At 45.2% G+C, this 12,469-nt stretch overlaps 1 protein-coding gene across 1 annotated transcript in view; it reads left to right on the top strand.

The window, feature by feature from the left end:
* The window catches only part of BRINP1 (BMP/retinoic acid inducible neural specific 1), a 145,629-nt gene that overhangs the window by 105,539 nt on the left and 27,621 nt on the right, over positions 1-12,469 (top strand). The window contains exon 6 of the mRNA XM_081151561.1: positions 11,422-11,658. Coding sequence (XP_081007687.1) covers positions 11,422-11,658 — 237 coding nt within the window. The remainder of the gene's footprint in view (positions 1-11,421; positions 11,659-12,469) is intronic.

The following is a 12,469-nucleotide window of genomic DNA, read 5'->3' as shown; positions in this document are numbered from 1 at the left end:
CCAGCCGCATGGACTGAGGCCAGAGCAGCCAGAAATCACAGTAGATACTGTTAATTCAGCGCTTCCTTATGAGACAGGGGCTGCACTAATTTATCTTTAGTATACTTACATTTATCTTAATTTACCCTTATTTGCATTATATAATTGTATTTGTTACATTTTTAATCCTCACAGCACTGCTACAAGAGAGGCATAAATAACATCCCCGTTTTGCAGGTGAGGAAACGGGGCTGGCTCCCTAAGTGACTGAGCCAGAATCTGAACCTCGGCAGCCTCTCCTCCTTAAAATGGTGCTGCTCTCAGTTCCTCTCCTAATTCCTCAGAATGGGGCTGGGAGGGGAGACTCCGCAGAGGTTTATTTTGGCGGGTAGAGATGATAAGGAATGAGACTCTAATGATAGTTTCATTGTGGTGTTTCACAAAATGTCCACAAAACCGGGCAAAGGTAAAAGGAGGTAGGAAAATGAAAGAAGAGGCTTAGAGGAGACTAGAAATGAAAAAAAAAAAAGGGATCATACAAATGGTCAGAGGCTATTAGTCATCAGAAAAGCAACAGCTTCTAGTAGTAGTAACGCTAATAGCATGAGAACTTCTTATTTTTATACTTCTCTCTCCCAGAAGCCCACAGAGCAAAGTTTTACTGACACTGTCCTGTGATTTAATCTAGTATCCATCTGGTGATGTCTACAGAGAGCAGAGCTCTGCCTCAGCAGCTCTCTGATGTGGAAAGCAATGCAGAGAGACTATTTTGCTGAAACCTAGGGATGATCCAGAAAGTTTTCCATTCATACATTCACTCATTTATTTAGCACAGTGGTGCATGTTGGCTACTAAGTTGTAGCTAAGATCCCGAGGGAAGAAACCATACCCTTTGTCATTTGTTCATTACCTGCTTCTCCTTAGTTCAGTGTTTTGCTCTTAGTAGGTACTCAATATTTAAATGTATTTGAACTGTCAATTCAATTTTGTTTTGAATCTTACTTTTTATTGTGGTAAAATATACATAACAAAGTTTATTTAACCATTTTAAAATGCACACTTCATTGGCATTAAATAGGTTCACACCCTTGTGTAACTATCATCACTATTTATTCCAGTCCTTTCTCGGCACCCCAAATGGAAATTCTGCATCCGTTAAGCAGTCATTCCCCATTTCTCCTCTGCTCAGCCCCTGGCTTTCTGTCTCTGGATTTTCTTATTCTAGATAGTTCAAGGAAATGAAATAATACAATATGCGTTTTCGTGTGTCTGGCTTCTTTAACTTAACGAAGTGTTTTCAAGGTTCATCCATGTTGCCGTATGTCTTAGTACTTCATTTTTTCATGGCTAACTTCAAAGTCATTCTACAGTTGTACCACAGTTTGTAGTTCCCCAGTCATAGGCTGATGGACATGTAGGTTGCTTCCACCTTTTAGCTATTGTGAGTAGTGCTCTTATGAACATCTGTGTACATGTTTTTGTTTGAATAAGTCTCTACAATTCTCTTAGGTATATACCTTTAGAGTGGAATTGCTGAATGATATGACAATCAAACTGAAAAGGAGGTCTGGTACAAACATAAGTTTATTTTGTGGCCGATTCCATGACTGCACCGTTCAGTTCCTCTGGAAGGCTTGCCAGGGCTTTGCTGCGTGACGGGCGGTGCGGCCCGGTGGGAGATGCACACGCCTCTCCTGGTTGACTTTGGACTCGGCCGTGCGATGTGCTGTGGCCGGTGGAAGGTGAGAGGAGGACATGTTGATGCCTCGTCTCAGCAGGCACTTTAGGAGACATTGCCTTGGCTTCTGCTCTTTTCCTTCTGTCATGCGAATGGCATATACCTGCGAAAGGCTGCTCCTTCAGCCTAAGTGAAGAGGACTTCTGGGGAAAAGTCAAAGCCCCGCCATCATGAAACATGAGCAATAAAGAGACCTCTGTGGTTATAAATCACTGCGATTGTGAGGTTATTTATTACCATGTGGTAACTTAACAAAAGCTCAGTAAATGATAAAGCACTGGATTAAATGACATAAACCACACTTCCTTACTTACTGCAGGCCTTCTCAGTGCCTTAACTGTGCTAATGTGTATTATGAGTCTCAAGAGGTAGATTAAATATGCAGAGTTTCCTGAATGTATTTGATTCTGGGGACATTTGCAGATTTATGATTCTGTGGCGAACAACTTGGCAAATGCTGGACTGTACATACCATTTGGGTTCAATCCTATCCCTTTGCCGCATGAGGTCAAAAATCACGTCCTACTCATTTTCCATATCTCTAGCATCTATGACAACACCTGACTTAAAAAAGTGATGAGAGAAAGGACTTTCAGAATAGTTGCTGAATTGAGCTGTCTTATTTTTGCACACCTACTGTGATCTAGCACTATGCCTGGTGTCTTGCAAAGAAATATTTTAAAAAGAGACAGCGGTATTCCTCAAGAATCGTAAGTTATAGCTCTGGATCCAAAACAAAATATGTGCTGAAATTAGTGGTCAGATCCTTTCCTGTCACCTGAGCACCTGTCTCTTTCACTACTGAGTTGAAGTTAAAATAGCTTCAGGTTTCACACTGTGATGTTGAGAAAGATGACTCAGGTCCTGCTCACGAGGCAGGGCTCAAGAGAGGGTGGGGCACACTAGGTGCAGAGCAGAGAAGCACCCACAGTCCTCTCTGAAGCGTGTTCTGCCTACATTCACCTTCATTCAGACACCTCCACTATTGCCCTTTTATGTGCTGGGGGACAGGGAAATGGGAGGTGAACAAGGCATCTCTTTTTCCACTCAAGGAGCTCACAGACCAGGAGGAACATGAACATAAATACACATAATATGATGTGATCGGTATTCTATTAAAATTTTTAATATGTGCATAGTGCTCTTGGGTGCCAACCGGGGGGTGCCAGAAATTGCCAGAGGCCTCCAGGGAAAGCAGCAGAAAACAGATGAGGCCAGGAAGTGACATTAGTTGAACAACAGTCGTGTGCTAAGACTATAAAGTGCGTTATATAATTGATTTTGTTTTCCAATTCATGAGGTATAATTTACATCCAGAAAAATTTACCCTTTTGAGGTGAACGGGTGCTGTGATTTGACAAACATATCCATTCGTTAAATCAAGATACCACCACAATCAAGATAGGAAATTGTTCATTTGGTTTTCACACCAGCCCTGTGACAGAGGCTTTAATGAGGTAACTGAGAAACAGAAGAGTTAAGCCTCTTAGCCTCAGTGTCCCAAGGTCAGGCAGTTAATAACAGCTGGGCCACACTTGGAACAGGAGAGAACCTGGCACACAGGGACAGAGGCAGTGATGTTGCAGGATGTAGCCAGGAAAGGTTATAGGTCAGGGAAAGAGTTGGAGACATCTGCTCATCTAGGGAGCAGACAGCACAGAGTCTTGTAGGTGTCAAATTTGGTTTATATCATGAATTCTATGAAGAAGCTTTTATTTAAATGGAGTCAACCTCTTCTTAAAGCTTAAAGGGTATCTTCATGCTGACATTTTATGAAATTTAATTTTAAAAGTACGTTCGCCTGTTTATCCTTGGGGATTTCATAGCTTAGACCATCTTCTCTTTTTTGAAGTTAAAATTGTCATTTAGAAGTCTCCCTGCCCCTGACACCTTTTGTCAGTATAAATCCCCCTGCTTTTATTTATTCATTTATGGTGTATCTGCCTCACTGAAGGGTAAGTTTCATGAGAATGAGGACTCTGATTCTAGTTCCTGGTCTTTTCTCCAGAGCCTGGAAGAGATCCTGACACATGAAGATCACAAATTGATCTTTGCTCAATAAATGAGTGAATGACAACAGAGAGTAGACTCCTAGAAAATCAAGGTTGAAAGAATCTGAATGAGCAATTAGTCCAGGGGCTGGCAAATATATTCAGAAAAGAGCCAGATGGTCTTAGGATTTGTGGGCCACACTTAATCTCTGTTGCAAGTACTCAACTCTTTCACGGTACTGTGAAAGCAGCTATAGGCAATAGTTAAGTCTGTGTGGCAGTGCTCCAATGCAATGATTTTACACAGATAGGTGGCGGGTTAATTTGGCCCCTGGGTCATAGTTTTCCCGCTCCAGCATCTGTCAGTGTCAGCCAGGTTAGGCTGCGCTAACAAACAATCCCTGAATCTCAGTGGTTGGCAGAAGGAAATGTTCCTTTCTTACTGATGCTACAACGTGGTCAGTCAGTGGTGGCTCTGCTCCTCTGGTGGCCTCAATGTGGCACATTGCTGTTCCTGTGGGGAAGGGGAAAGACAAACTGATTAACCGAAGTGTTGGCTCTTATCACTTCATTTTGGAAGTTGCGCGCATCACTTCCACCCCCATTTCACTGGTCAAAGCTTGTCATGTGAACCCACCTTAGTTCAGAGGGCAGGACCGTGTAATGTTTTCAAAGGGAGGACACTGCAGGGAGGGCCCTGAGTATGATTTAATGACAATCCAATCTACCACACACCATTTGGGCCTTGGGTTCTGTAGAGCATTCTTACTGTGTCAACTTTTCCAATTCTGCTTGTTCACTTTCAATGATGAGGAAGGAGTTCTCTACCTACTAAAGCAACCTGTTTCATCGAACCTCAGAACTTCTGGTAGTGGAAAAGGTATTAGTGCTATCGTGCTGAATTTCATTTACCCTCATCTTTCATCCAAGGGTTCCAAGTCTACTCCGTAAGATTCCACAGAATAGATGGCGATAGGTCAGAACAGAAAAGGTTCCTCTCTCTAGAAGGGGGAGCCAGAACCCACCCACTCTCCCCCCAGGTAGGTGCCTTTATTTCCCAGAGAGCAAATGACCCATCACGGAGACAGGGCTGAACTTCTGAATGAGATCATAGCCTTTTTGCCCTTTCTGCACAGTTTCACCCGGTGAATTATTGTCTTATTTTCATTCCACTCCAATGAGCTGTCAGCGATGGATACCGTAATTCACAGCAATAGAAACACAAACAGATGGGTAATTGACCTGCATGCCTTCATTACGCTGGAGTTCAGAATGGCTGTTGGAGTCATAAAGTCCTCTATCTGCCAGTCTGAAATCCCTAGGCTTTCACAAGGAAGGGGATCAGGATGACTTTTTGCAAAAGGTGCAGTCCTGGTTGTTCTCCCCACCTCGTGCTTTTCAGAAATAGACAGAATTTGACAAGCAGAACTTAGCGGGTACAAGGTAACAGCTCCGACTCCCGTAGGGCTCAGAGGTATCTACAGGGGGCCACATTCTAATGCAAGAACAGGATAGGAAAATATTTATATTCAACCAAAATAGAACCTAACCTGTATTTTCTCTCTTCCTCTTAGCGCCGTACGAGATCATGCCTTTAATATTTAATGAAATCGGTCAGAAAAAAGGGAATCCATCAAAAATAGTACTATGTTAAGCAATTAGCATTGTAGACTAAAATAAAACAAAGCTAAAAAACAAACACACCAGGAAGATATATGGCCCTTGCCTTGAACAAGACTTAGATTGATCCCAGGTGTTCACACATTAATCTTTGCTCACAGTACACCCTCTGCATGGAACACAGTGGCTGCCCTTTACCTATTCAAGGCCATGCTCGTGTTTCAGGACTCCCCCCACATCCCACACACATCACAAAGTCTTCCATAATTACTGTCTCCAGGCTTATTCTCTTTCATCTTCATAACAGATCACTGACAGTCAATATGTGAGATTTATTTATTAAACACGGTCTGCTGCGATGGACTGGACATGATGCCACCTTTTATGTTTTAATTACCAATTAAGTTCTTTGTCTATTATTTTTGGATTCTGTGTTTTAGTTTTGAATCTCTAAGCAGCCCCCCTGTGTCCTTAGAAGGTAGGAAGCATCTCCTTCCACAGCTCCCCATGCCCTGCTTGTTGAAGGATGGAGGAAGAGGCTGAGTTCCTTATGAGCAAAAGAGCAGGATCATGGTCGGAGGGGAAGGCTGGACTGCAATCTCCAGATCGTAGGGGCACCTTTCGCTTTCGTCGGTTGAGTTTTCTTTTCCAGATATTAAATGTTCTCCAGCCTCACTGAGTACAGTCGCCTAAACCAGGCGCTTGCTTTAGATAGTGGTAGTATTGGCAGTGTTATTGAAGGTCTCCAGGGGTCCGATGTAGGGTGTCCCTGAAGGTTCTTGTTACTTTAACACCCCCAAATGGTTGAAATTCAACGGCACAGCAAACCCTCCTTTTTTTCTTCTTTGTTGTTTTTTTTTTCCTGAATCTCAGGGATACTCCCTGCCTTTAAGGAACAAGGATCCTTGACTTCTGTTGCTGTAGGAAGTGCTATTCCTCTAATGAGCTGCCAGGCCTCTGCTCTGTCATTCTTCCTTTCAGAGCTGTGATCTGTGAGGCACCAGAACTCTGTCTTCTCTTCTCTAGGCAACTTGGAAGCAAGCAAACAAACAAAAAATGTTGAACCTTTGTCAGAAAGGAGGGCGATGGCTAAACCGGGTCTCAGTTGGAAGTTCTGCCGCCTGAGACCTTTGCCCACGGTGTTTTCATTCTGTAGATGACTCTACGTGTGACTCCTTCATCCCCTTATGCCTGTTAATCCATCGAGTCCCCTCCTAAATGCCTCTCCCTCTGGGAGAGCCTCTTGGCCACCCCTGCTCCATCCTGGGTTAGGTGCTCTTCCCCTTCTTTCCCGAGCAGTCTTGTGCTTCGGGAGAGCCCTGGTCTCACTGCATCCAAGCAGCTGGTTACACATCTGCCTCCTTCCTGCACTGTGAGGTCTGCAAAGGCAGGGAGCTGTCTGCCTTATTCACCCTGGTATCCGTGGCAGGGTGCCTGGCACATAGTAGGGATTAAGAAATATGTGTGGAAAGAAGGGAAGAGAGAGGTACAGAAGTAAAATAGGAACAATGGAAGGAAGGGGTGAAAGAAGGGAAGGAAAGAGGGAGGGAGGGAGGGAGGGAGGGAGGGAGGGAGGGAGGGAGGGAGGGAGGGAGGGAGGGAGGGGGAAGGAAGGAAGGAAGGAAGGAAGGAAGGAAGGAAGGAAGGAAGGAAGGAAGGAAGGAAGGAAGGAAGGAAGGAGAAACAGAAGGATGCAGGGAGGTAGAGAGCTTTCTTTTCTCTTCCCCTTCTTATAAAGGCACTAATCCTCTCATGGAGGCCCCACCCTCATGACCTAATCACCTTCCACAGGCTCCACCTCCTAATACTATCACATTGGGGTTCCAACATATGAATTTGGGGGGTGATGCAAACATTCAGCCCATGACAGCCAGGTTCTTGCTTAAGTGGTGTTTATGCCCTTTCTCCCCCCATTTGCTCCTCATAACGGCCCTGGAAAGTGATTATTCAGACTTACTTCATAGGCAGGAAACCTGAGTTTAGAGGCCACTCTGGGCCGGAGCTACCCTAGGCCAGGACTTTGTCTCCAGTCTCACCTCACATGTTTCACAACTCGATTGGAATTCCTGGGTTTGTGTCCACAGTCTGTTACTTTAGTTGGGGAGCTTTGGGCAGGGCACCTAACTTTTCAATTCTAACATCTTCTAAATCTAATGGGGCAAGATGTTTTCCATTGGGATAAAAAAGACGATAGTTTTTTGCACTCAACAAATGAGTTCATGGAGCCCACCCTGGGCTTGGCTTTAATTTACACTCAGATCTGTAGTGGACAGGCAGGGCCCTGCCCCCTAAAGTCCACTCTCGAATGGGGGGGGTGTGTGGAAAAATAAACATGAGAACAAATGAATGGGTAATTTCAATAAGTAACGGAGGCTATGAAGAAACTAGAAGAGACATTTTAACTTGGGTGGTCTGGGAAGGTCCGGGGCCAGGACAAAGCAAGGCAGCCTTGCAGAGATCTGGGAAAAGAATGTCCTAGGCTCGGGGAAGGACAAGTGCAAAAACTATTGGAAAGACATGACTGGCACATGGAGGGGCTGCAAAGGGGCAGGATGGCCGGCGTGCTCTGAATAAAGAAGAGAATATTAGGAGATCGGAGGAAGGGGGGAGGCAAGGAAATAAAGCTATTCCACTGTGTGCCGGAGAGCAGGGGAAATCTTATCTTGGATTGTGTGAAAAATACAAAAAATATTGTGAGATGTCTGTGTTGAACGTGAGGTGGGAGGAAGGACTGAGGAAAATGGGGCAAAGAGGAAAAGAGAAGACGGCGTGGGTGTTCCCGCATCCACACTGCCCGCCCGCTCTGCGGAACACTGAGACGTTCCATTTTAAAGTATAACAAGATTTTTTTTTTCCAAAGTATAATGAGATTGAGGGGAAAATATTCCATATGTTCAGCGTGGGTGAATTGGTGTTCAAATGAAACTCTCAACTCTTGCCTTCCTGGGTTTTGTGAAGCAAAATTTATATGCTTGGCAATAATGGTGGCCTTTCTCTCTCTCTCTCCCGTTTTCTCAGTTTTCCTTTCCGTGTGTGTGTGTGTGTGTCTTTGAGAACTGTGGGGACAGAATATTCCAACCCAGCCAGCAGCTGTATATCTTTCAAACACTGGTTCTAGAGGCCAAATCCCCCTCTGAATTATTTACGACTCCCATTGAGGCCTGCAGGATTTGGGCGCCAATCTAGGGGGTCAGCAATGGGCCTCTTTGTTGGACACAGGTCACCGGGAGACGACTGTGTCGGTGACTGCTGTGTGAACCTCCGCTGCTGCTGCTGTAGAAATGGTTATGTAACTTTAAACGGTAATGACATTTTGCAGAAAAGTGCTTTTTAATTGCTATGTCTTCATTATTTTCTTTCAAATTTGCCCAGGAGATTCTGCCTCAGAGACAGCTCACATGTTCTGAGTTTCCATTTTTAAAAGAGCAGCCAGTTTTGTGTTTCAGCTGCTCCCAGAAACCCCCCCCCAACCCCAAACTTCATCTGTGTTCAGTTGCATTAAGTGGGGTAGGTAATATTGCCCTTTGTATCCTTGCCAAACGGAGAAATGATTTGACGCAGTTTTCTAAAAATGCTCTCCCCAAATTCCTTTTGGGCTGGGACCAAGAATAGAATACTTTATCCCCTACAAAAGGCAGAAAGAAAGCGATGAGCAAGCTAGAAAACTAGGGCTGCGCGTAGAGTTCCTTTAAGCAACGGAAACTTAACCCCAATCCATAGACTCAGATGCCTAGAGGGGATTGGGATCAGCTAAAAATAAATTTTGCTTTGGAAGTGAAAATTGTGATACAGATAAAATGACTCAATAATGCATACTCAGAAAGAATTGTAGACCTGGTTTAGAAGGAACTTTCCTGCTTAACTGGACTTATTTTGCCCACCTTTTGGTGTCTGTATTATAACGCTGTACAGTAAGCCCTTCCCAGCATCACTCAAACTCATGTGGACCTCGGCGTGGGCCTCACCAGGCCTCCAGGGGCCTGCTGCCCAAGCTGCGCAGCTCCACCTGGTAGCACACCTTCCACCCATCTTCACATAGCGTCCACCTTCGTGAAGAGCCCTCCCACCGTGGCCTGTTCAACAGACATGGAATTCTAAACCCTGCTTCTTGTGAAATCTCTCCAAATAGCTAAAGACTGCCTTCTGAGCGTTATCTCCTCCTGACTAAATACCCGCAGCTATTGTTCATTTATTCTGTAGATTCTGCTGAAACCTTCAAAAACTTTAATCAGAGGAGAAACATCATCACCATCATCATCAAAAATAGGAACCGTTAACATTTACTGTTTGCTTGCTATGTGCCAGGAATTGTTCTAGACATTTTGCAGGATTTCTTTCACTTAGTCTTCTCAACAGACCTTCTGATGTAGGAACTAAACGTATTCCCATTTTATAGAAAAGAAAGTGGAGCCTTAGAGAGGTGGAATAACTTGCTTGAGGATGACTCGGTAGTAAGGAGAGGAGCCTGGCTCCAGTGATGCCCAGTTTTTAATGACCTTATTATGGTTTCCTACCATACGGCTTGCTGGAGGCATGAGCTTCATTCCCACAACGCTCCTCTCAGAGAGTCTTTTTGAGATGCCATCTGAAGACAAGTTGAAATGATGGAGCTTCATCTTTTAAAAATAATTTGAAGGCAAGAGAGGGAAAGATAAAAATATAGAAACACAACTGTGAAGTAAAGAGAGAGAGAAATGCAGATCCCTGACGAGCAGGGTAGGGGGGTGTCCCTGAAGCATGAGTGATGAAAAAATTTAATTCGAATAACAGTCCTCTTTTGCACAGTGGGTAGTAAAACCATTAGGCTCATATGCCTTGATGGCTAAAACTGTTACCAGCTCCAAATGAGGTGGAGGGAATATCCCAGGTGAAAGTGCGTTAATGAGCTAATTTAGCCCAGAGCTGTCCTTCCATCTGGTCACCAGCGGCAATTGCCTGCTGTGCTGACATTTCAAGGGTACAGGAGTAGTGCTCATGCCCAGATCAACCCTTCTCCATCACTGGCTCTGAGGACTAGGACTGATGAGCCAAGTATAGAGGAAAGATCATGAGATGTGGTCCAGAGCACTCATCCTATAACCAACCATGGGCTAGTCACTTCCCCTCGGTGGGCTTGGGCTTCATTTTGAGAACCAGGAAGAGTAAATGAATTCCATCTAATATCTTTCTCCACTGATACTTTATTTTTTATGATACAGTGGTCTTATGAAACTATATCACTCTTCATATAATTTAACGGAGTATCCCCATTATCCACAGAATGCAGTTCAAATTGCTCAGTATATAACTAAGCTCTTTGCATTCTAGCATCTGCTCCTCTCTAAAACCTGTTCTACAGCAGGCACCCCCCATCCAAATTCATTTCCTTCCCAGGTTCATGATGTCTTTGTTCTTGCTGTTCCTCTCTTCAGAATGTGCTTCCTGTTCTCTTTACACGATGATCTCTCACTCACTTTTCACCCAGCCCCATACCATCTCCTCTACAAAGGTGTCCCTGCTCTCCAGGTGGTGTCGTTTGCAGGCTTGGGCTGCCGGGTGCATCACAGGCCGTCTCTGCTTCATTCAGGTCTATAAGGCCGCGTTAGGATGATGTGTGTCTGTGTCTGTCCCTGCTGATTGTGTTGTAAACTCCCCAAGGGCTGGGATAGTGTCTTCTTTATCTCTATAGACCTGGTGCCTAGCTCAGGACTTGTGCTTCATCAATAGGGCTCATAAATATTTGAAGAAAGGAAAAAAGGAAAGAAATGAAGGAAATTAGAAGAAAACAGAAACAGTAACCTTCTGCTTTCAGTGAGGGCTTATCCTCTCCGAATGGAAAGGGTCTATACCAGACCTCAGTCCTAGAAGAGCGGAATAGAGTATGCATTTCAGAGACGGCCAAGGTCATGACCTGAGAAGTGTAAGCAGAGGCAATGCACCCGGAGGCCCCGCCGAGCGTGCCCTGTCTGGATCTAGGCGGCTCTGAGATATTTTGGTTACAATACACAGGGAGAGAGCTAGCAGCTTCAGGATCCCACGCGTCACCTTTCGAAGCTGTGAATGAAACACCTTTTTGTAACCTTTCTGTTTCCCCTTCTTGCTATTCTCGAACAGGGCTGCAGATCATCTTCCCTCCGTATCTGCAAGAGAAATTCGTCCAGTCGGCCCTGAGCTACATCATGTGCAACGGGGAGGGCGAGTACGTGTGCCAGAACAGCCAGTGCCGGTGCCAGTGCGCCGAGGAGTTCCCGCAGTGCAACTGCCCCATCACCGACATCCAGATCATGGAGTACACGCTGGCCAACATGGCCAAGTCCTGGGCCGAGGCCTACAAGGACCTGGAGAACTCAGGTAGAGAGCCTGCCTTAGTTCTGCTGCACGAGTGGCCCTGAGCCAAGTCTAGAAAAGAAAGCTGACTAACTGGGAGGAGGGCTGCTGTGAGGGCTAACTCAGCGCTTCCCCTACCCTTTCATGGTGGAGAGTCCAGGGCAAGGTCCAGCAGCTGCCATGGGGTGGGCACTCGGTACATCTCCACTGAATGAAATAATGAACAGTGTAATCAGGTTTGTGGTCCTGTGATGTATCGTCTCTTTTGTACCCAGAAGACAGAGAGCGTGATGCCACATAGCACATAGGACACCTCTGGTTAGAAGGGAGAGCTGAGGGTATTTGTACTAATTCCCGAGTCTGTGTGTCTGTCTATCTGCCTAAATAAACAGACACACACGTGTGTGTAAGCATGTCTATGTAGATATACATCTAATGTAGGTATTGATAGATATCCAAAGAATTCACAAACTGTCAAAGCTAGAAGTCACTGCTCAGGTAACTTAAGCTATTTCCTGCTTTTCACGGTTAGGGGAGGACAGTCAGTCACCTGAGGCCGTAAAGTGGCTGAGGTGCAAAGCTGGCTCCTGATTAATAGGAAAGCCAGGCATGAATCATACAACCATGCCAGTAATTGACATTTTAATCATATCCGTGTGACGAATGAGAAGCTGCTGTGAGCAAACCACGTAGAGCCAGAGGTTGGCATGGTCAGGAGTGGGGGAGGCCACCCTGAGGAAGAGCAGAGTCCACGTGTCTGACTGGGGGCCGGAGATGAGAGGGTGGCAGGCCGTCCAGTGGGAGGCCACCACCAGGTGCCTGAGAGATGCCTGGG

Source organism: Miniopterus schreibersii (assembly GCF_964146895.1).
Source record: "Miniopterus schreibersii genome assembly, chromosome: 11".
NCBI lineage: Eukaryota > Metazoa > Chordata > Mammalia > Chiroptera > Miniopteridae > Miniopterus > Miniopterus schreibersii.
The sequence above is the reverse complement of the archived record's forward strand: the minus strand, read 5'-3'. Positions and strand labels throughout refer to the sequence as shown.